The sequence below is a fragment of the Chiroxiphia lanceolata genome, chromosome 17, assembly GCF_009829145.1.
Source record: "Chiroxiphia lanceolata isolate bChiLan1 chromosome 17, bChiLan1.pri, whole genome shotgun sequence".
NCBI classification, from domain to species: domain Eukaryota; kingdom Metazoa; phylum Chordata; class Aves; order Passeriformes; family Pipridae; genus Chiroxiphia; species Chiroxiphia lanceolata.
Genome location: NC_045653.1, coordinates 9,121,849 through 9,147,644, shown reverse-complemented (window position 1 = coordinate 9,147,644; position 25,796 = coordinate 9,121,849). Strand labels below are relative to the sequence as shown.

Here is a 25,796-nt window from a genome sequence, read left to right as displayed (position 1 = left end):
TTTCCTCCTCCCTATTCAGCTGGGATTTTACCATTGAATAATGTATAAACCAACCCCACTGTAGTCAGAGGTGGGATTTCAAGAGCAACTTGAAACAAGCGCAACCAGACTGTACCAGAACTCTCTGAACATATCAAATTGTGTATGAAGAAAGAAAAGGGTCTGTGGACTATTAGTATATGTGGAATTCTCTTATAGGAGAGGCTCTGAAGATTTCCATATTTAAAAGAAAAGGGAACTGAATAGGTGGGGTATCAGTCCTATTCTTGCTCAGACTCTATAATTGGATCCAATTAAACTCAAAGCTTTGTTTTATCTGAGTAGTTCAACCCCAAATCATGAAGCTTTTCAATTTGGTAACATCTCCTCAATACCTCACCCAAATATGAACAAGAAGTCATTACAGTGCCACATGTGAATCAGTACAATCTCCTCCAGAGGCTCCGGCATCTAAATGCTCACAATACTTGAAGGAAGACAGGTGTATAAAGAGAGTCTAAGCCAAATGGGAAAAAGAATTAAAGAAACAAATTGGGAGCTACTCTGGCAGGCAGTAAATAAATAGTGTCATATGCATTGCCTGAGTGGGAGGAAATTCTTTGTTTCAGCCAGGCTAGGACTCACTCTTGGTAGAATCAGCTCCACAGCAGATAGAAACTGGCTGTAGGTTTACATTTACACCCCAGCTCTCTTTGTTGTGTGGTCAGAGGATCCTTCTGTGCTCTGCATCTTCAGAAAGGACACACAGTGCACTGGGACAGGAGATGAAAAACTGCATAGAACAACTAGACCAATAAAATCATTGCTCTGCTTGTTCCTCTTTATTAAAAACATAATCTGATGGGGAATGAACTGTAAAAAGGCTTCAGAACCACCACTATTCCCTTCTTAATTGAAACAAAGGGTGTGATTTCTATGATAAAGTATCACTCACATCTTTCCCATCCTCCAGCAAGGACTATGAGGAATCCATTATGCAGTGGTGGACCAACAGTGCTCAGAGCAGACTCAAGCCCTCCCCATCTGCTAACTTCTGGTATCTCAAATTACTACAAGTGGCCCTCCACTGAGTGCACAACACACTTCTAAAGGCACTAAATAGGGTTAATAAAATGGATCTTCTTCACTGATGAGTGGTAATGCTCCTCACCATAATTTGCTGAATAAGGTCATTCTTGTCTGTAATGAGAAAATGAAATGCATGCTGGAATGATGGAGCAAACTCAAATCAGTCCCATGTACGATGTAGAAACATAAACCAGAATCCAACATAACCAGAATCTACTGGCTGAATTCAGCTTATGGCTAATCAGCTCTTCCTTTGACAGGATATGCTGCTGTGGAAATGGGATAATTTTATAACTGAATAATTTAACCAGTTTTATCTTTAAGTAATGATTTCAGGCATATTAATACATAAAGCTTCCAGTATTTACATTTTCGTTACATGGCCCTGAAAAATTACAAGGTATCAGTGATAAATGACGTGTACAGAGTGGCTTTCATCCCTCAGAGTGACTCTGTGCTCCACAAATCCCCGGGATGGCACGTGGCAGCCAGGCAGACAGCGAGGGCAGAGCACCAGGGCAAACTGCTCCTCGATAGCAGAGGGAAACTGTCAGACACATCAGGGCCAAGGCTGGGAGGGACAAGTAAAACACAGTCTGACAGACGATGCTGAAGTATTTTACCTGCTTATCCCTGCTTAGACTCCAGTAGTTTATGTCTGGCTTGAAGATGTGTTCCACAAAGACTCCCAATCACTATTTGAATGCTGTGAGAAGTGGAAAAGCCACTTACCCCTGAAGTCTGTTATGGTCCTTCATCATCTCAGTCACTGGAAAATACTTTGGGAGCCTGCAAGTCTGGAAGCTGAACACAGGGGTTCGTGGTCCAAATTCATAGAAATGGATGTGCCTCACTGGCAAAATAATTACTAATCCCTCACTCTTGTTCTCCTCCTTTGAGTTCAGCTGTGGAGGCATTTTTCTGCACGTGTTTTAATGCAGTGATACAGGAAGTTCATCTTTAAAAGCAAGATACTCAGCAGAATCTAACAACCTTGTTTTAGTTCTTCTCTGGAAGAAGTAATGAGAAGAACATGAAAACCAGAATCCCTCTCACTTTAAAGGACTCCTGTAATAGATACAAATAGCAAACACGGTGGATGCTTGATTGTGCTTGTCAGAAGGTGACATACTCATACCAATTCTGCATTACTCCTCACTGCTCCTTGGAGATGGCTAATCTCAGTGAGGAAAACGGGAACAGAAACTCTCAGGATGCAGTCAAGCCATTTAGATGTCACTTTTCTTCATTCTTTGTATTTTGTCAGTACACATACAGGACTGATAATCTGCCCAGGTAAACTCATATATCACTCATATTGTGTGGGATCCTTCAGCCTCACGCTGCAGCAGATGTTCCTCCAGCCCTGCTCAGAGGAGGAGATGCAGCTTTGCAGAGTATCACACTGGTATTCAGTGAGGGGACATAATTAACACTGGCAACGGTAATTAAGAACAGAATAAATTCCTTTAGTTGTATTCCAGGGATGGAAAAAGGATTGAAAGGTGCTGGACTATCCTGTCAGAGGAAAGTTTCCTGGTACAGAAAGTCAGACTCAGCCTGAGTTACCTGCTGGCTACACTCAGAGTATTGTCTGGCTGGAAAAGACAAACCCAGATTAAACCCACTGTATTTGGGTAATCTTAGACTAGTGGAATGCTCTCTATGGGAATGTTTCACAGCAGTCTCAATGGCTAAACTAACTCCTATCACCAGTGCAATGCCTTGTTTACTCCCAGCCAACACCTGAATGAAGGCACAGGGAGGTTTCGAAAAGCTATTGCAATGACCTGGAGATAATTGTCCTCAAAATAGTTACTGCAGATGGTAAAACCCAATCCCCCCTCGGTTTTGGAGTAGCAATGTACAGTTGTTTGGTTTTTTTTAACATAACATTTTGAATTTCTGATTTATCAGAAATGTCTAGTTGCACCAAAACCAGAGTGCTGGAAAATAAATCAACTGCCTCTGCTAATAAGAACTTCTCCTCTTCTCCATAAGAATCCTGCCATTTCATTCATAAATAAAATAAGCCTCTAACTCAGTTGTTGGCAGGCTCTCCCTTTTATCTTTCACTCACTTGAGAAGGACTAGCAACATCATGCTTTTGGAAAGCCAAGTGCAGTAATCATAGAATCAGATTTCATGTATTTTTAAAAGCATTTGCAGCAGCAGAGATCCAATCAGTTTTAAAAGAAATACAAACACACAGAAATTTGGAAGAAGCAACTCAGAGCTCCTGACTGTCTTCATTTCTCCAGCACCAGATGAATGTGCTGGGAAGGGACTCTTTTCTAAAGGACATCTCAAAAAGTTAGCAACATTACACTACAAGCACCGCAGAGCCAAAATACTTATTATCTCAAATAAGCCTGGATGACATTTGAGATGTCTCAACATTTATTGGCCTGCCAGCAGAGTGTGGGATCAACCACCTGCTTTTCTCTCATTCCTTTTTTTTTCCCTCTTGCTTGCTCAAAGTCCGTGTTCATAAAATATTTAGGGGAAGCTCTTCAGAGGATGATATTGCCTACACTATACCCCCAGTGCAGGTTTACTGTGCTACTGAGACAGATACTCTGCCACTGGAGAAATCAAAATTGGTGATGGAGTTGAATTACTGCACTAGGAGCACTGTCAGACTGACAGTCTGGGCTTGATCCCACCTGGGACACTGGGCTGAGCGGCAGAGGAGAGCACGAAGTAACACAGGGAACAGAGCTGATCCCTTATGCAAGGTTATCAGGAGAAACGCTACTTTTCAGAATGGAAAACAACAATATGTATGTTCTGCCTGTTTCTGAGACCCTGCTGGGGACAGCTGACCCTTTCTTACCTCTTGTAATTTTCTTCCCAGCAGAAAAAAACCCAAAACAACTCAAAGAAATGTGGAATTCAGATGTGCTGCTAAACGAAGCCATCAGTTGGGCAGCATCTCCTGTAGTACTTCTGCAGCAGCCTGACATAAATTAAGTCAGCTACCATGGTCCCTTCCTACCCCTGAACTTTGCCACAACCTGTTCATCTCATATGTTCACAGCCTTCCCTATTAATCCACACATTTTGTGCTCCCACTGCCATATGATCTTTCCCTCCTAATTTCATTAAATCAGCTACAGATTTCCTAAGCTGCCCTGATGTTTTCCCGCATTACAGCAAGACTCTGCTTTTAACCTTCTCATCGAAGTCTGGCTGTCTGAATGTACTTTTGAACCTCTGATGCCCTCTAAATCCCTCTCATTTTCCCTCTTAGTTCAAGGGGTAGGTGTTCCTTTGTTCCACCTTTGGCATTTCTCACCCTTAGGCATCCAGGCTTACACCAGGCTGTTGCTAAACTGTCCTCCTTTAATAATTTTCATGAAGTGCAGTCCAATTATCTTTATCTTCCTTGGGGATCCATTCAATTAAGCGCAGTCATAATGAGTGAATGGACACAAAGCTTTGTAACCATATTTACACCCAGATTAATGGGAACCAGGTAAGATAACTTTAAAGCCATCAATATTTCAATACTTTGGCTTTTGATTGTGCTATCTTCAGTGTCAGACACATTTAGGAGAGACCAGCACAATTTGAGAGGCTGAGTTTTTAATTTCCTCCTTGGTTTGTGGAAATGACGGTTTAGAAACAGCAGCAAAAATACATGACTATCTTAAAATAGTTTTCTTGCAGGTTAAACAAAACACTTCCTGTGACACAAAACAAGCTGGAACACTGTATCCAGTTTGTTCTTTCATGGATTGAAGGTAATGGAAACCAGCAAAGAACCAGTATTTAAATGGAGATGCTGAGAACATCAGGAAATCTCATTTAATGAGCATGCAACAGAAATGCTGAGCTAGAAATAGCAGTTCTGAAGTGACTTTTCTCCCTTCTGAAAGAGAAATGCTGGATCTGGAACATGGACCTGTCTCTCAGATATGGAATAGCTCTGGCAGTTACTTTCACACCTGCTTTGCATTGCAGAAACAAGGGAGAAGGGTCCAATGGAAACTGAAAACCTGGTTCTGTATCACCACAGCTTAACGTAATCGTGTCTCAGGCACTGACAAATGTGTCAATAAGCTTTTGGAGAAATAACTGGTATCCAGGGAATTTATCTTGGTTGTAGTAGTTTCAGCTGAATAGGTCAGATTTGTTAACATTTTAATTTACACAAATCTGCATTCCAAATACTGCTCTTCGGCTCCTTTTCCTAACGACAAGAAAATGTCAGCAGCAACCCCAAATTTACTCCTCTAATAGCTTTCTCAAGATTTCAGGAAAAACAAACAAAAACAAAAAACCAATCTGTGATACAGTAACATGAGTGTTTAAACACATTTTTCAATTTAGATGCAATATAATTTTATGTTAATAACCCAGAAAGTTTTGCCAATTCCAGATGTAATCCTGACAGTAGCAGAGAGAGCTGGGAATGAGCATGTCCCATAGCTTCAGGGCAGCCTCAGGATTGTGCCCAGAGCTGGTTGTTTTGCCTTAATCCAAGTGTCCCTTGCCCAACCTTCTACTCAGCTTGGGACACTCAACACCATATTTCCATATACAATGTGCCAGCCTGGATTTCCTGGACCCTGTGCACAGGGGAACTAACATGAAGCACACGGTTCCCCTCCAAGTTTTTAAAATGCTTCAGATGCAATGAGAGAAACCTGAAAAAAGATGACTAGTCTGCCTTATCCTTTCCCCTTAATTATCACCTGCCTCTTTTTTCACCTGATTTGCTGAGATTAAAACCCATCTCCCACCCAGATATCCCAATCTGTGTTTCTGAAATTATTATAAACTGATGACCTTTCTCTACCCATAAAGCCCCACGTCAACATGCTGGCCCCCACTGATGTCAGGGGGGCAATAATAGCTCTTTCATTTCCATAATATCAGCATTTTCCTGCCAGAGTTCTGATTTCTCCTCTGAGTACTCTGCCTCTGTCCCCCTGAGGGCTGCCAGCAATCTCTCCAGCACTTGCTTCTCCTCCTCGACTGCAAGCCCGCCGCAGGCTTCAGCACTGCTTGGGATAATCTACCTGCTTAAGATTCAGCTAACTTCTAAATAAAAAGAGTAGGGAAAGGTCAGATCTGCCCTAGGTTGTGCTTGCAGAGTCTGCCACATCAGGTGGGAAGGAGCAGGCACTGGTGCTCCTCCTGCTCCCTCAGCTCTGGGCTTCTCTTCACATCTGGAAAGCTCTCTGCTCGCCTGACCTTCTCCTTGGAAAGCTCTTTCACACAGTGTCTCCCCCTGGGGCAGCTCTCCCTGAGACAGTGCTGAGGGGAAGCCCCAAACCCGTGCCAGCCCCTGTTCCCGTGTGGTCCCACTGGCTGCCCCAGGGCTCTCTGCGTGCTGCCGAGCTGCTGCTGGGGCTTTTATCTGCTCTCAGCAGCTGCCTTTGGGATTCCTCCCAAAGCTGCTCTGAAGCAAAAAAGTGCCCCAGACGTGGGAATGAAATGGGCACAAACTCCAGCAGAGAATGCCTGTTGACTGGAGCCTGGTAGAGCCTTTAGCAGTGGGGCCAAAAGCCGCTGGGCTGACGGGCACAGGAGAAATCTCTAAGGTGCTGGAGGTTTCACCCCTCTGAGGTTAGGGTTCCAGACAGGAAAGCCATGCACCAGCCTGCATGTGGGGACTCCTGCTCACTCAGTCCCTGCCATGAGGTAAAGAAAGGAGATAAAGTAGAACAAAACCAGTTTCTGCTGCCTTCTCTCAGAAATGCAGCATGCTGGGCTCTCCTAAAATGGGTTTTACTGGACTTGTTACCTCTGGGGACTGCTTGAACAAAACCATCTGAACCTCAGACTATGCAAGTCCTTCCTTTCCTATCTGCCACAGAGCTCAATGAACAAATGATCCTTTCCAACATTTAGTTAACCAGGATTCTCCAGTTGCATTGAACAGGTGACACTCTATGACCTGCACAGTCCAAAGGGGAATAAAACCAGAACTTAAGTTCTGGGGTTCTTTCCCTTCACACCCATTGACCCCTGTCCCCTCCTTCCCCATTCACTCCATCCCACCACTGATGCACTGATTTTTGTTTAATGTGTGGGCTATAAATGCTTTGTCCTTGAGCTACACTCACAGCTAGAGGAGGTAGAGCTCTGGGAATCACATTATATGGCTTACACTGGCAGAGTATGGTTGTGTCAGTAAAAATGAAATTTCTTCTGCATTTGGAAAAGCTGTACATCGTAAAATGCCAGGAAGAAGAGGCATTAAGAGCAGAGCCCCACAGAAAACCAAAATCACTGGAAGACATTTTCCTAGTTTGGAAGAGACACAAGAATGCCATCAGGAAACATGCAAAGTGTACTGAGTATGGGCTGTGTAACTGCTTTCAGAGATAACATGCAAGACAGGTCTAGAAAGGGCTGGAGGTGTCTGGTATTTATTGTCTCTCAACAGAAAGGGGACAAATGACAAGTTATTCATCCCCCTGCTCCTTCTGGAGTATTTCTACATCTCTGAGTTTTACAAATTTACGCAAGGAAAATATCAACGCCAGGAGTTTGAAGATTCTCCCAGGGTTTCATCGACCGATATGGATTAAGACAAAAATATCACATCAAAGCCATGATGCCCCACAACTGCTGCAGAAGCAAAGACCATGATCTCCACGTTGCAACTCGAACTTTTAGAGGCTCAGTATTCAAGACAGGGCTTGGGCTTTGCAAGTCAGCAATCCTCAGTAACAGGACACCTGGTAGGACGGCTTCAAACTCACCTCTCTGTCGAGTCCAGCAGCCACAGTGACAATGTCTCCTGTCTCGCTGTTAATGGTAAACATGTTTTGTGATGGGCTCTGTGGGGTCTGAGTCACGATCCGGTACCTCACCATCCCGTTTGCTGTGGTAGCGTCGTCTGCGTCATTTGCCGTCACCGTCATCACGTAGGTACCTTAGAACAAGAACAGATGAATTATCAGAACCATCTCACTGCAGAGCAGATTGCAGTCCCATTGACTTGGGGTCATGCATTTTGCTCAGAAATTCTATGCAACAGACATCCCATTTCAATCCAGCCAGCCAGGCAAAGATTATGGAAATAGCAACACTGCTGAGACTAGATGATCTGGAAGGATACTGATTACACATAACTGGTAGATAGTGAGAAGTCATATGAGGGTATCTATGATTAAATTCTAATTCTTTCAGTGATTGTAAGTTTTAGGGCAGCATCTTTTGTCCTGCAATTTCACAGAATCTCAAAGGGGATTTTTTTTTTTCCCATCCAATCACTGCATCCACATGCATTCAGAAGCAGAATTTAATAGTAGAAAGCCCATCAGACTTCTCAGTAGCTTCAGAAGGACACCATCAACATGCCCATGCCTAGTGCAGGAAGCAACTGCCTGCTGCCTCTAGTTCTTGGAGAAACATCCACCTTTCTGGCCCCTCCTGGAGAAAAAAATCCATTTCTACAGAGCAAATGGAACAGCTGCTGCCCAGCAGGACAGAAAAATCAATGATTTGGTATGTACGGCCAGTGATGTATTGAATTGTTGGTTTGTTTCTTGCTAATCACCAATGTCTTCATTTGCCTTGCAAAAAACAATCTCTACTTTCTAGATACTGTTGGGAGTGCACTGATGCACTGACAGACTCATTAGCACTGGAGTTTGGCAGCAGGGTGTTTTGCTAAAGTGGGAAATTATCATTATGAGGGTAAAAGATGTTACTTGATTGGATGGACTCCTGCAGCTGCATGGTCCTGTGACCCCCCAGAGCTCGTAGGGCCCAGCTTTATGCTTGTTATATTGGTAGGAGAGAATGACTAGAAGGGCAGGCACACACTGCTCACGAAAAGTAATCTGCAACAGCAGATGAATCTAATGATACGAGACCTGAAAGGAGGAGTGGGAGGCAAAGAGAGACAGTGAAACCAGACATAACCTCGTTTAGTGACCACCAAACCCAACAGCATCAATGGAAAGATGGAAGGTGCCACTCAAATACTGTTCATTTGGGAAGGCTGAACAGACGGACCAACTTCCGAGCCTCCTGTGCTGGAGAGATGCAAAGTGGTCCCAACGAGAACCTGAGCTGGTTTGAGATGGAGCCACACGTTGTTTTACAAGAAGAGCTGAGTTTGTTCTGCTCGCTTGGTAAGGTGTGAGCCACTGGCAAGCTCGAGGACGTGTGGCTCCATCCCCATCACAACATGTCTCCTCTCATATGCCCAATCCCCAGCTTGGTCACAAAGCTACCAAGCTCCCAGTTCAGGGAAAGCAGAAAGCTCAAGAGCTTGCATCTATTTGCAAAGGACTTTAAAGATATCCCACTCTCTAAATGGGCAGATCTAGCATTGGCTGCAGCATGCCCAAATTCTGCACTTTAGCCAAATGTCTTTAAGCCACTTAGCACACAGGAAATCCCCCCCAGTACCCTCCCCAGCTTTGGGAAACCAATGTTTCTCTGTACTAGCAAGAAAAGGCCTCAGAATTTTGTATTTTTGCACTGTACGAAGTGCTTTGCTGATCTCCTTCCATCTGCCTCAATCAGGCTCTTTTTGTTCTCAGTGGTGATACATATATTCCTGTGAGTTTTCTTAGTTCAATAAGAATTATAGATTAAAAAATAAATGAATGTGTAAAGCAAATCCTAATGATGAATACATCCCTGTCTTTCTGCAATAATCCTGATTCACATTTGTGAAATGAAAACAAACTATTCAACAACTTTAACACTTTTTTGATCAATAAACTTCAGGAGAGGGAAGGAACACTGAATTGAAACAAGGCTGTGCAAGTAACAAATTTTCTCTCTTTTCTCTTCAAGCATTCGTTTTTTGCTCTTTTGCAAAACCAGTTATCATGATACAAATAATGAAGCCAACCCTCAGATAACTACAGGGGAAAAGTACAGAAGAAATTTAAATAGGAAATATGCTGAATGAGATGTTTGATTTGGAATTTATGTTATCTTAATGCATTCAATACTGAAAATATCTCTGAACAGAATGTCAAATCCTGGGGCTAATGAAAACAGAAGCGGAAGAGGAAAACAGAATCTATTTTAGGACATATGCAGTTTTAGGACATATTCCAAAAAACAGGTGGTATTTTGTGATGCACTTCCAGCACAAGAACAGCTCTGAAAATTACTGGCACTACCAGGTTCAGATAATGGCACCCACAGCTGTGGTCCCTCCTCATGTGGGATCTCTTGGACTGCACTGTAGATTCCAAAATGAACCAGGGCGTGTGTGAGGTGGTGGGTTCCCAACCTGCAGGGGAACCTGACAGGCTGCAGCTGTGGGGGGAAGGGGTGAGGGACAGCAGCTATACTGTGGATGGAGAGTACAGTAGGCCTCCTTCACTCTTTCCCTGACCTTTCTGCTTCTTTCCTGCAGTGCAGCATTGGACTGAGCACATCTGCTCTAGAAGAAAGGACTATTTCAAAAGCATTTGACCTACATCCCCATAAAGGGAGATGGGACTGGACAAATGCCTCTAAAGTCATGAACTGAGCACCAGGGAGCTGTATTTCAAGAGGCAATCTGCTCCCTATCTCCTATCTTTAATTTCGATTATGAAACCCAACCACAGAGAAAACAGAGAGGAACTTGGCATTAATTACTATCCTGTAACTTAATAAAACGCCCTCTGCACAGGGCCCTGTGTGGCTGCAGCACTCTGCAGTGCCTGATGGAATTGCATCAACCACTTCCTTCCTGGCTCTCCCTGGGGCTGACCTCTCCCTGTCTGACCACAGTCTGCTGTAAACTGGCTGCAAATTACTTCTTCCTCTCTGCAGTCTGGATGGTGTCTGATATCTCTTCTCCCTTTCCTGTCTACATACTTCTCCCATCTGGCAGTGTTGCCCCAGGAGGGTGACAGCATCTCCTGTTACCCGTGCTGAGGGCATGTCTCCTAAGGAACACTCACTTCTGGGAGATCAGCGGGTGTAACCTACATCACCATCTACATTACACTTGGTTTTCTTTACATTTAGCCTGGTTTTAAGCAAGAAATATATTCTAGATACCTCTGTGCTGCAGTGAATGACATAAACATATATCTCCACACAAGAGTACTCAACAGAGCAAGGTGGATATATGCTGCTCCAGTGTCTAACATCTTCTGGGTGCTATATAAACTCTTTCCCTATACTAAGATGGTTGGTGATGATTTACCTGCAATAAAAGTAAATAATGTCATGCTTCTATGTCCTTTGCATGGAGATACATCTTCACATACTTTATATTAAATAAAGGAAATATATCCCCATATCCAGCCCCTAATACTACACAAATTAAGCAAATATACACTGGCAGAGTGAGTGCACAGCTCTAACACGCTTGAGGATTGAAGCTGGTATTGTTTGGGGTTAAGTGACAAAGCACAGACTCCCTAGTGCTGCCCACAGGATGTGTGTATGCATTTTGTGGAAATCAAAGTATTAAACACACCAACCTTACATCCCTGTATCTACCCAAACAGAGACTAGAAGCAGTTATTACAGACCAGAAACAATGAGAAACTCCTCCAACTCACAGTCAAGACCCTCCCACTGTACTCTGCCATTTTTGCATCAGACCCTGACAGTGGTGATGAAGCTACAAGTGTAAGAGTAAACAGGGAAAGAAGGACTTTACACTTTCAGTGTCTGAGAGAGGAATCACCTTCATTTTTCTGCTCTGCAGGGCTTGCAGAGCATCAGCATCAAAATGAATGCATCAAGAGCCAAAACCCGGGCCCAGTCTGTGCAGTGATTCACAGAACAAATACCCAGTCCAGACGGTCTCTGAAGTAACTGCATTAAACTACACACCTGGCCTAACTCAGGTGCATAACCTGTTGAAAGAAAACCATTTCTCATCAAATAAGGCACATGGTATGCTAAATAAAACACCTAACCTAGTACATCATGTCAATATTAAATCAAATTTGTTGCATGTTGAACAGCTCTTCCGAGCAGCAGATTGAATTACCATGCACAGCTAGTGATGACAAGATTACTGTGCATTAGCTTTCATTAACTAATGTGCTGAGTTCATATATCACCTGAGTTAAAATTAATGGATGGCATGACGAAGATCTATCAATAAAAGGCGAGACCTCAAGAATCTGTACCTTCACAATGCATTCCCTCTGATTTCCCAGAGACCACAATTTCCTAGATGTTATTTTGTCAAATGAGATACTTTTGTTTCTAACCACAGACAAGACACATGAGAGAAATGCTTGAAAGCACCCCTTATGGAAAATATTCCCATTACATTAATTAAGGTTTCTACAGGCAAAATAACGCCTTACAGAATCTGAGGGGATGGAAGCAAAGGGAGATAATTTATACCTGTATATTCAGTTTTGTTTATCAACTTTAAAATGAACTGCATCTCCTGGTAAAAGACTGCAAAGAGATTTTGTTAGGTTCACAATATCTCATTTGATCTGTACATGTTAAGTAAAAAGAGAAGCAGAACAAGGAAGATAACTGCCCTGAGTATGTGTAAGCAGATAAGCATGCAGCTGTAAACAAATGCCCCCCCCGAAATCACTCTGGAATCTGAGAATCTGCTCAATTCTTTCCAGCTCAGACAGTCCCAAAACATGCCAAGAACTGATAATTCACATCACGTTGTCTGCAATCTCTGCTGTGCCATCTATGCAACTTCATTTCTCCATAAAGATGGAGCTTTCATGGTTTTAAGGTATACAAACAATATCTTGGTATAGTTGTGCTCCTGAAGTCTTTGTTACAATTGCTTTATAATTGCCATTTTTCTAAGCTGGTTTGATATCCATTAGTTAGATTTAATGCATGTTAAAAGAAAGAGCTAATGGGCACTTATCAGGAATCCAAATAAAAAAACAAAATACAAACCTCTTTCACTTTGCCCTTAATACCACGTTGCTGTAAAATCACATAATCCTCTCTGTCTACTCCTATGATATAAACAGAAAAAGCTAAAACTTCACCCAGTTTTTACTGACAATGCTCATTCTCTATCCAGCTTTATCTTACAGTTTATGTTTTTAAATGGCTGGTAAATGGCTGCAGAATCATTAAAGGTTGGTTAACCTTCTCAGTCTAATTTTGACCTACAAGATACTTAATTTAATCATTCCCCCATAGTAAAGGATTGAATCATTATGTGCAGACATGTGGTGATGGCCATATTACATTAGATCTTCATTAACCCGAGTTAATAATGGCTTCGTACTAATGGAAACCTCCCCTTACTCCTCATTTTTTCCCCCCAAATTTGAAAGCTCACTTAGTGAATTCTCTGCATCCGATGCAAGACAGAGAGAAGACAGTAATTGCTGCTGGAATGATTAAATACTGAAAAGCAGTGTAAAATTTACAATATTTCCTAAAACCAAAATCTTCCATTTGGTGGAGTTTCCTGATACCAGTTTCCTTCCCCACAGAGGATGGGAATCTCATGCCCCTGCTCATGACACACTTCACCTTTAAGTGACTCCACTCATGGTAATGAGGTCTCAAGGACAGAAGGACACACTAGAAAAGCAAAGGCATCAAAACCAAGTTACAATGAGAAGTGTGATGGGATCCTGAACAAGTCCTTGGAGTACAACTACACACTGCTGTAGTGTTAAAGACAAACATCTCAGCTAACAAACCTGTATCCTCCAAATTAAATGTATTCCATTGGTGATCTGAAGCACTTTGACATACTCATTGCTTAGGGTTCAAATGAAATTGGGGAGCAGACTCACCAGCAGTGCTGAGTGGAGTTACAGAGGTGAACAGGAACATGGACAAGACATCAAAATGACAGAAGTGCCTAAAACTCTACTGCAGCTGTAATAAATTGTAAATATACTTAAATTAAATGGCACTCCACATGCTCTAGATGAAAAACTAAATAAAAACAGCACTTCCCCTCTGAATGCTACTCCTCCTGTCATAACTGATAGCTCCTGTCATTCTCTTTCACCATTATTTCTGTAATCATTGGCAAATTTTGACCTTTCAAGCAGCTAACCTAATTCATAACGGATGCCACTTCCTAATTAGTGGAGACATCGGATTCTCAGCTTCAGACAAGGCAAGAGCCAACCTAATGAGAATAAAGAGAGCGAGGAGGTCCGGAGAGACAACTGAGCGAGTTGAAGAGGCTGCTGTCATCCAGAACGGAAATAATACCCTCTTACTGTTAAAAACGGAATAAATACCTCCGGAGGGAAAATGAGTGGATGCACTGACTGCAGCACACGCACAGGCCTGGGCAGATTTGGAGATCACTCCTGTCCAGCAGCCTGCAGCCTATTGAGACCCCTGTACCGCAGAGAAATCCCACTCAGGATAAAAGTTTAGAATGGGCAAAAGCTCATCCAGCCACTGAGCAAAGAGTTTTGGCTGCAGAAATTCACGAGGCTCAGCTCGGCTGAGTTCCTGCACACGAATCCTCTTGATTTCCAGGGCTTATTCAAAAAAAGGGAGAAAGCACGACTTAGGACAAGATATCCTCAACATCACCACTGAACTGTCCTCAAAAGCACAGCCAGGTTTCATGCTGAACTGAAGGCATGTGTGACTCCAGAAATCATGCAAATCCAGCTGAACAGAGCCTGAGACTTGATGCACCCGACACAAGGCTTCAATCCAATCCTTGAATTTTGACACTATAATATAAGGTAATACAAGATAATATAAAGTGATGTAATAATATATATATTATAATATATATCATACTATGTTTTTTGTAACTGTTGGTTAAAAGTAGGCAGAGGGTGGGCTATTATAGTGCTGTAACTCCCTTCTAGAGTGGTCTCAGGACACGATTTCTACAGCTTTTTCTTTTACATCAACTTGGACATTTTTTTTTTTGGAGGGAAAAAACATCAGTCTGGGGATTTGCATTTTTTTCTCACTTGCATTCCTATAATTCACTTCCTTGCTCTTGGGACTGGATGCTTCTGCAAAGGAAATTAAGAGCACAGATTTCATAACCACTCACCTCGAAAGAAAATGGAAAGTGCTACCACATGTGTCTGCAGAGAAACAATTTCTTATGTTACAATTGTGCTCGGCTGAGCAAAAGAACTTGAAAAAGAATATTGTGGATCCTAAGTCTGTGTATAATGTGTGAGAGAATAGATTTGGGTTGGACGAAGCCATTTTTAATAGCACATGAAATGCAAGGGTAAGAGTAGCACCTGCCCAAGGTGCAGAAGGTGGCACCACATTGATGATACATTTCAGCTCGTGATGTACCCAGAAGTAATGCACCCAACCTGTGAAATGCTCTGGGATGAGCAGAAGAATCTGTTGAGACCTAGTCTGGCCCTGAAGATTTTACCTGCACATGACCCCTCTGAAACATTTGGAATTTATGTTATTTTTAGCTTCCAGAGCTACCAACTGGAATGTGCACCCCGTGGCAGCCCCAGTCCACGAACCTGTTCAGGTTGCTCTCTTAAATTTGGACCTTCCTAAATGAAGAGTTCTAAAATTAACTTACTTACAAGTTGGAAATGATAATTGAACGTTGTCACTATGAGTAGAACGACGGCATTTTTGGAACGGGTTGTAATGGCAAGAGGGGACACTCTGTGTCCTATAAACTTTTAAAAATGAAGCATCTTCTCTTCAGATCTCAGGTCCTGCCACCCAGTGACACTCATTCTGTTCCTTCACTGCACAAACAACCTGCAGGACACGAGGTATCTCCTCATGAATTGCACTGTCTGACTGGAGAAGAGGAACAAGCCAGAACTGCAGAATCCAAATTCTCCCCAGGAATATATATACAAATGCAACTGTACACTTTAAAAGATTAATTTCACAAGCCTTAAATTGCAGTTTAATTTGAAAACTAATTCAGCCTCATAATTGGCTTTCTGTTCAAATCACTGAGGCTAAAGATTTAAATTCTTAATATTCAGATGACTTTCGAGTTTCTGGCCCCATCTGTGCATTAGTCCATGGTGTTAATCTCTGAGGGAATCTCTGCTGGCATAGAAATAAAATAAACAAACTGGGACACTAGTAGAATAATCAGCTTTTAAAATCCTTGGGTTTTTTTATATACTGCTTATTTTTTATGAGACTTCTTTAACTCAATTTGCCACATATAGATTTGGCTCCCAGCTATTTCATTTTTCACGTGGCATGTTATCAACAATTATTGTATCAGAGTTCCATGATATAAGGAGGAGATGGGGAAATTTTAAATTACAACATTTCTCATGTAAGAAACACTAATATTCCTTTCTTTTGGAGGACTGTCCATACTCAGCACTCTTTCACACCAATCCCAGGGAGAGTGGTAGGAGTAAACTACACAATTCCAGGAGAAAGAAGGAGCTGGATGAAACCAGAGTTTAAAAGAAGCCACTCGGACTTTTGCTATTGACTTGAAAGGGACCAAGATGTATCCAGAGAGTTAGTGAAGCGGAAAGGATGAATGGGAATGGAAAAGGCCAGTCTGACAGGAACAAATTGTTTTGGAGAGATGAGTTAATTTTTGACAATCTTTCTGTTAAAACAAAATAGATACAACCCAGAGCAAAGCACCCGAGTCGCTGCGGAGCATTTCACATTGACCTTTTCAGAACTGAATGCTTCAGTTAAGTAAGACATCCACATCCTTCCATAAGGAACATTTTGCGGTGGTTACAGCAAAACTAAGCTTCTGCAGAGATGGAAATAATCTTTCTCCATCACACTATTGTCTTGTGATTAAATTCCCTTTTTTTCTTTCGTACTTAAGCATTTTCATTCTATCTTATTGAGCAATTTTTCTTTTGGAAACTGCAGAGTTTCTCTTGGAAGAGCGCTCCGCAAAGACACCCCTGGGATCCTGCACCCCCAGTGGTACAAGGGCAGGGACTGGGCTTATGGTAGGCAGCCACTGGTGCTGTACAGAGGGGAAAATCCCACCTCAAGCCCCAGTTCCTTCCTGCCATAAGGCAGTGGAGCTTGTGTGAGGCTGCTCAGAGACGCTGGCTGGGAAAAGGTAGCAGAATCCTCGCAGGGCAGGCGGCGCTGGGCAGCGAAGCTCTGCCACCCGTCCCGCTTTGTCAGCGCTTGAAAGGCAACTCCTGCAGCTCCGGGAGAGCTCTGCTGATTAAGGCTGCCAGAGGGAGCAGGGGAATTTCTGCTCCAGCTTGCAGCTGCATTTTTAAAACTTGGCTGTGTTCTTCATATAGAGGCAAAGTTCAAAGAGGCAGAACATTATTCAACATGAGTAAAACACGGTCTTTTAAGATACACTTTCAAACAGTGGCACGTTAAATCAAAACAACTCATGGAGGGGGAGAGCAAGGAAGAAAGATGGTCCTGTGGAAAAGGAAATCCTGCATCACTACTCCTGTTCTGCATTTTTGGAAGGGCCTGCATTTATACATTTAAATTGTCAGCTGCTTGACCTGAGGCTAGATAAGCTAGAAATGAATTAAACTGTTTCCCAGAGAGAATTAAAAAAAAAAGGAAAGAGATGCAATTCAGTTTAAGAGCCAGCAAACATCTGAGGATGCACAGGAGCCAGGCTGCGATATGTAGTTCACACTACAGAGAAGTTCACCAAGAGTGAGCTCCTGATTTCAAGAACACTATGCTACGGTGCAAGACACTATTTCAATTAAGTTATTATAATCTTAACCAGCAACAACAACCTATTACAGTTAATAATACTTGATGATTTCTTTTCTATTCCTGTCAAGGGTTGCTTCAAGGTGACTCACAGAGAGCACACTCCTTGGGAACCCAGGCTGAGTGCTCTGCAGACTGGGAAGCCCCTTCACTTAAACCCCATCAGACTGTCTAATGAGTCTCTTCACATTGCTGCCAATTCTTTTAGCTCTTGGACAATTTTGTATATTTATATTTCAGGCTAAAGCAAACTTGCTTCTGTGGGAGGCCGAGTGCCCAGCAGTATCACACCATGCTGTGGGCTGGAGTACGGCTCTTTCCTGCATTCCCATTTCCTTGGTTCACTCTACCCTCTTTTGGCTTATTCACTGTTGAGTCAGTAGGTCACATCCTTATTTGGCCACTCTCCATCCCCTGCTGTGGCCAGGCACCATTTCCAGCTCCCTGGCAGGGTCAGAGATGAAGCACCACACTGTGTTCCAGCTCAACGCACCCCAGCCCTAAGCGGGGACCGTGCTGTGCTTCGTGGCACAGAGTCCTCCAGAGGCAAGGTCCTGTCTGCTGTGCCCACACACCGTGGGCCTTTGCTTCACCCTGTACCCTGGCTGTGCTGTGACAGCACCACAGAGCCCCTTCCTGCTCACTGGAACGGGATCTGCTCTATTGATCCTGCTAAAGCCTTACTGGGGCTTTCCCTGCAGCTCAAGGTCACTGTGCCCTGCTCAGCCTGTGCCTAACAGCATATTTTTGATGGTGTTGCTCTGCAAAATTTCCATTGGTAGAGATTGAGCTCCATATGTCCTTTCTTATCTGTTAATGGTTGTTTTTTTTTTTAAATCTGCAAAATCCAGACTGACTCCAAACATTCATTGGCTGCTCATTCTAGTTACCTTTAGAGTCAGAATTTATTTGGGACACTCTATAATCCAGCTACTTTTCTCATCAGAGGTGTGCAAAATTATTAAAAACATTGCAGATACTGTCATAATCAAGTAATCCTGCATTTTTAATCGCAGCCATTAAAAATGGGCATATGGAATATGTGAGAAATAACAATTGCACAGGGTATCCAGGGAAGCATTTTCAGTCCTCAGGCACAGTTCAACAGCAGTGAGCAGTGGAAAATAAGTGCTGAACTGTAACATATAATAAGATTTTTTAGTTTGCTTGAAGCATGGATATACACACATATGTAGATATATTTTTATAGATGCATATACATATCTAACTTCCTGTTGAATCAGTAATTAACACATTCCGCTGTTACCTCGAAGAATATGCAGTGTCTTTCATTTGTTGACCACTGCCACAAATAATCATGAATTCTGGTCACATCTTTTGTCTCTTGCAATGGCTGGTGTGGTATTTCCTTAGTTATAATACTGGGAGGCATCTTGAACTAAAAAGTTTCTAAATTTTTGCAAGATCTACACTTAGCTAAATACATTGTCTAGACTTGTCTCTGCACAAAACAGGGACACATAACTGTGAGGTAGAGGAGAAGCACTTGGATATCACCAGTAACTCCATGACCTCTCTATCACTTTCTCAGAAAGGCACAAGATCGTGTTTCTTGCCAAGTACATGGAATGAGGGCCTCCGATACCCAATTCCTAGGAGGCTCTACAAAAGTAAAGAACAGAAATTCAATACTAATATAAACCTTTAAAAGAATACCGATTAAACAGGAAAGAGAGAAAAAGAACCCCCAACCAAATACATCAAAGACAAATGTAATTGCTTTTGAATAAAAACAGATTGCTTTCTACCTTCCTGCCTTAAAGGCAAGCACTCCAGCCTGGGATACAGAATACCAAAAATCACTGCTGGAAGCAGAGGTACAAGTATTTTGTAGGCAAAGTTATCCTATTCTGATTTAATAGCTCAAAGGCTTATCTGGATTTCAGACAAGAAGAGGATGCAATTTACTGCTTGTTTCACACAGATGAACAGAGCTCGTTAAAACATTTGGGAACACTTTGAATATTGATCTGTCCTCGAATAAGATGTAAGAAATTCGTTTTGCTATGAAAACGTATCAATCTTCAAACCTTGATATGCCCCAAAGTGGCCTTCAAATGAAAGCTGGAAAATCCTCTGGGAAGATGCCATTAAAGCCATCAGCTCAGGGGCGTCTCACGTCCCCTCCTCCAAGCAGGACTGGGATCAGGACTCTGAGGATGGTACATCACCACCCAAAGCGGTCATGGAGGGAGCTCTACTCGTTCTTTCCACAGAAATAAAGTCACGTTCTGTTCCCACTCTGTGCCACCACAGCCTCCCGTTCCTCACCGTGCTGGAAGACAATCAATCACGGCTGCGAATCACCTTGTTAAAAACAGTGCCCACCGGAGACTTCCCCGTGACACCTCCGGCAGCGGAGACACCGTGATAAATGTTTGCTGACACAAACCAAAGTCACAAGGTATTTAACCCCTCAGCTGGCAAACAATCGAGGATACAATGTGCCTCGGAAAAATCTCCCTCCGATTTCAGGAGGCTTCCAATTGTACTGGTGCTACAGGACGATTTATGTTCAAAGAATGGATGCGCTCATATTAGTTACACTCAGCAATGACCTACAACAACCCTGCTACCATTTTAGAAATAAAAAATCAACTTTATAGTTGAAAACAGAACATTAAAGATCCTTATACCTCTGGTTTTTTTCTAGCACATAAACATGTCCATGTAAAAATCATCACTTTTCCACATACAGCTTATACCACCGCTAATTTTTCACCCATAAACTTTCTGAAATTGTATTTCAGGGTCTTCCCCATTTCACCCTCTGTTAGAAAAGTCTGTGGGAACAGAGGATGAGCCTGCAATTTCAGTGGAAATATTCCCCCTTCTATAGGTCTGCATCAGGCCCCAAGTAAGAAAGTATTTTCTGCACACCTTGGGACTCAGACTTATTTGGAGTCTGACTGGATGCCAGATATTGAGTTGGTAAATGACTGGATTAAATGTCATGGAGGCGGATATTCAGCATTTCAGACACAGGGTCAGTGAAAGGCCACTGCTGGGCTGGCTTTCAGTGCTCTGTAATTAGAAAACCAGCCACGTATGTGCGTAATGAGCGTATGAGAATGGCAACACAGAGCAGATCTCTGAAAAACTGCTGTTTTCACAAATTCCACAGCTAGGAAGGGACCACCAGGATCCAGGTTCCCTCCAAACCAAGTCTGCACTTTGTCTTCAGAAAGAGACACAAGACTCTTCTCACCTTCATCAGTCTTCCACAAAGAGCCAGGAAGAGCAAACCTTTCCCTCATCCCCTCTATTCCAAGAGGAGGCTAAGCCACCACACCAGATGAATGGCTGAGAGCCGGTGAAACTTTAAGACCTTTTTTTTGACTGTACCTGGTTTAGAGCCTTCATCAACAGATCCATTATAGACTTGGTTGATGAACTCCGGTCTGTTGTCATTCATATCAATCACATAGATGTAAAGGTCAATAGGATTCTCCACCTTGTTTCCATTCATATCCACTGCATGAGCCCGGAGCTGGGAATAAGCACAATGAAAGCACAATATCAGCAACTGGATTTGTTGCAGAGTAAGAGACCATTTTGCAAGGATTGACTTTACCTCATAAATACTTTCTCAAAATTCAATGGAGCAGGTATCTAATTCCAGCAGAAAGCACTGCCATAGTTTCCATCTAGACTCTACCCACAGACAGCTTTTCAGGGCTTAACATAATACTGAAATAATATTTTAAAACTGCGATTGTCAATGGAAACACTTTAACTCTGGTGCAGTGATGCTATCTCCTTCACTGCTCACAGACCACTGTATTTTAATTTTTAAGCCACAGTGAACTTTGTCTGACAGTCTGAAAAGCAAATTTTGCTTAGTTCCAAATACGGCAAGGAAATGAGTTTGAGCGAGAGGTTTCTTATGGGAATCTGCAGCCTTTCACACCCACAATAACAGGGATTAATAGTGAAGAGATTTCAGAATGACATTAGTAGTGTTTATTGTTTGTTTAATCATGGTCTCTAGGAACAGCAACAGCTACCGATCCCATGGTTCCGTGCACCAAAAGACATTTAAAAAGTCCCTTTCCCTCAAATAATGGGAGCCCCTGTGACATTAAGAATGAAATATTTTCCTCAGGCTTGACTAAAATACCCAGTGCTAATGCATTTCAATAACCACAGTCACAGTGTTAAGCCCTCAGTTAAAATGGAACTGCAGCTTTATCTTATTAGCAATAACCATCAGTAATAATGCCCAAAAACAAGAGCATCTGTTTTCTGAACAGAAGAGACAGATACAGCATGTCAAAATGAGTAATTAATAAAACAAAGCAATCAACAATACTCTGGAACAATCAGTAACCAGGTGAAAAAAATGGATAGCTTTCTCATTAAAGGGAACAGATGGCTACTCTGAGTGGTGTGTGGCTGAATGCGCTGCCGACACCGGTTTCGGGAAAACTCTGACGGCGAGGGAAGAGCTGCACGGCCCCTGACCACGGATGGCAGCAGGGAGGCACTGGCTGGCTGTGAGCACTGCAGACTCTGGCTATCATCCCTCTTCATTTCAGTCTCTGTGAGCACTGCTGAGCCTCCACCCTGCCACAAGAACTGGGGACAGTGCTTGGGATGGCTGTGTGACATCCAGCAAGGCTGGTGGGCTGAAGAACGAAGGCTTCAGAGGATGTCAGCTTCACAGAATCACAGAACGGTTTGGGTTGGAAAGGACCTTAAAGCTCATCTAGTTCCAACCCTCCGTCACGGGCAGGGACACTTTCCGCTAGACCAGGTTGCTCCAAAACCCGTCCAATCTGTCCTTGAACACTTCTAGGGATGGGGCAGCCACAGCTTCTCTGGGCAACCTCTTTGTGCGAGGGCTGGCTGGGAGAGTGGGGCTGAAGGACAGGGGATGAACCAGCTCGTGCCATCCAGAGGGATGGAGGCCTCTGGTTACTCCCAGCAGTTCCCTGCACCATTGGGCTGCTGCTGGGAGTCAGAGCTGACACGCCAAGGAGGTCTCAGCTCCTCTGATGCATGACAAATAAATGTGCTAATTGCATTAGCACTGGTTCCTGTCTTTTGCTCTCGCTGTGTAGGTGATTGATGCAACTTTCTCCTTCATGTACGGTGCTCAGAAGTCCAGAGCTTTAACAAAAGAGACTGCACACCATTAGGATGGGCTGGCTTAACATTTAATCAAGCAAAGAGAACAAACTGCCACGTGAAATGAGCTGGGAGAAAAACATTTTTTCTAGAAGAAAGCTAAGCAGCACTTTTTCTTTAAAGCCTGAGGAAGTCCGGCTTTGCCTTCAGTACAGGATGTACCATTTGTATTTCATGAGTTGCAATGCTCTTAATATCTGCATTTCTTGCCTGCATACGAACTGCTTTGGCTCCCACCTGTTGAGCTATCCTTCATCATGTCAGATGTAGCAATTCAATAACTTTACAGTCAGAGGTCAGACTGTCTTTGAAAAAAAGTAATTCGGAGCTAAAATTAAAGTTATTATCTTCAAACTGAGGCAGCACCGGGCCCTCTCTTACAGCATTTCCAGCAGCGGAAATGGTTCCATTCAGAGATAAAGCAGAGAGCAAAGCTGGTATCTCCCCCCTCAGATCTGACTCTCCCCCTGCAAATTTTTAATTAGATTTGATAGCTTTTGTTTGAAATCTCCAGGAGTAAGAGATTTCTCAGCAATGCACATCTATCTGCTTGTTGCACTCACTAAGCACATGTGTCCATCTACGCATTGCTGCCTGCACTCAAGGAAAAAAAGATTCAATAAGCAAGACTGCAGGAATCTCATCAAACCCGGGTGATGTGCTCAAGTGTCACCTCTGTCCTGAGTCCTCAGCACTGGGCTGAGTTATGTGAGGGAGGGCAGTGCTGGGGCACACTGGTGTGGGCACTGGCGTCCTGACTAACAGCATCCGGGGTGTCAGGAGGATGGCACATGTCCCCAAACCCAGAGCAGCAAAGCCTGTGTCTCTATGTCCTGGGTTGTAGCGGGGTCTAGGTGTCCACAGCTGTTCCTCTTCTACCCTCAGTTGTTCCTGCTGCCTTTTCTGCAAAAGTTCTCTCTTTCTCTCCTGCTCCGTTTTTACCTGATTTCAATGAATGTTTCTATTTTTTTTCCTCTTGTTCCTGCTTCCATTAATTTTCTCTATCTGTACTCTTTTAACAACTCTCATGTGCCAATGCCTCCACAACACGTCGTTTCTCTGTGGCCAGTGCCAACCACAGCAGAGGGAGAAGGGAGTCCTGAGCCAGAGGGTTGAATTTCAACTCAGCTCAATGGGAAATCTTCTTTTTAGAGGCCATTCCTCATTAGACATCATCCTCAGCAGAGAGAGCCAACAAAGGAGGGACTCTAGGGGAGCAATCTATCTACTGGGAAGCTAGCTGGATCTCCAAGGCAGATCAGATACTCCATTTCCCTTCCTTAATTCATCTTCTCCCTCGTTCTCCTGCCCTCCTTTTTGTATTCATGAGGCATCCTCAAGCTTGAAAACACACATTGTTCTGGAGTCATTCTTCAGACACCGAGATGGGGCTCATTTCTGTGAGGCACAGTCTGAGTCCATGTGGTGCCCCACGGCTCAGGCTGCCACCTGCCCCCAAGCAGGTATTTTGGTGGTAGAGTGATGGAGAGGGTGAAAAGTGGATGCATGTGAGTGCTTTGTAGCACTGGGCAAGGCACAAAAGGTGATGACTGAGCTCTATCAGACACACATGTCATTTTGAGATGGAAAACACACCAGTGAAAGGTCAGTGAGCATCACCTGGGCCACGAGACACGTGCCAGACACAGGTCACGCACGAGTATTCAAATGGGAGCTGGTGGCTAGCTGAAGAGACAGTTAAGAAACATTTATAAAGTTGGTTTGAGATATTTACATTTTCCCCAAGAGGGAGAACACAACAGGAGTGAAGAAGGAATAAATAAAATCAAATGAAATACCTTGCAAAGGATTCTGAAAAATTAATACAGGTAGCCAGCTAATCTCTAGCTGATGAATCGCTCTGCTGTACACCAGCCAAGGAGCTGGCTCGATATTCTTTAACAAATATTGTTTAAAAGTATGACAATTATTGCTATCATATTCAGCAGCAGCTACCACAGGTCTCTGAGGTTTTCCTACTGACAGTTTCCAGTGTAAATGTAGCTGTTGGCATACAAATGATTCAGTATCATGATTATTGATTACACCGGAGGCTGGTGGTATCTGAAGGTAGTTAGTCAAAGTCAACACAGTGAATTGTGTTAAATATGAATATTACTTACACACTAATACTACTAATACAAATATACATTATCAATCAGTGACAGAGCCTTTAAGGAATAAGCATACAATGTCATGCCTAATTTGTGTGCTCTTAATTGTGATTAAAAGTTCCATTTAGAGCATTGTGACACAAATGGCTGGCATTACTCAACATGGTTCAAAATACTGGAATTAGCTCTTGTATCCCCTAATTTCTAGTAAACTTTATCTCTTGGCATTTAAAACAACTCCTTCTCGGTCTATAACCCACCTGTTCTACTCCAACCATTTCTGAGGCAGTATTTTCATCAGGCTGATGCTGAAGGCACACACATGTCTGGGACTGGATTAGGAATTGCTTCAAAGTTTCCCTACGATGCACATTACTTGAGTATCATAAGCAATGACTACTTAGTGACACGTTTATGTTGATGTCTTTTGAAAACAGAGCTTGAAAAATGCCTTAGAAAACTAACCTACCAATTTTCTATCCCTTGTACTTGCCAGGCCTAACTGCAGCTTAATATGAAACTGGTGTCTGGATCAGAAAAGACATTCAGAGCCACTAATTCTGTCAGCAGCACAAACGGGACTTTGGGAACGCAGTTAAATAAGGCCAAGAGAACTCGTGCATATTAAATATTACTACCTGCTGAAACTTATTTGGCATGCAGGGAACATTAGGGGCTGACTGTGACGGGAGACGCAACACATGCCTGTTGCAGTGAGACAGCACCAACATGGGGGGAATGTGCCCCATGGCTGTGTGTCCTGTGGCTGTGTGTCCTGTGGTTGTGTGTCCCAGGGGTCCATCTCCAGCCCCAGGCACTACTGGTGCTGGGGTGGCTCCCACAGCATCACTCAGTGCCACATGAGCAGTTCCCCACCACAACGTGGTGTTGGTTAAGTGG

The 25,796-nt window shown here is 43.1% G+C and overlaps 1 protein-coding gene across 1 annotated transcript in view; it reads right to left on the bottom strand.

The window, feature by feature from the left end:
* The window catches only part of CDH4 (cadherin 4), a 425,959-nt gene that overhangs the window by 67,823 nt on the left and 332,340 nt on the right, over window positions 1-25,796 (bottom strand). Inside the window, exons 6-7 of the mRNA XM_032705113.1 lie at window positions 20,998-21,142; window positions 7,788-7,960 (exon numbers count right to left, since the gene is read on the bottom strand). Coding sequence (XP_032561004.1) covers window positions 7,788-7,960; window positions 20,998-21,142 — 318 coding nt within the window. The remainder of the gene's footprint in view (window positions 1-7,787; window positions 7,961-20,997; window positions 21,143-25,796) is intronic.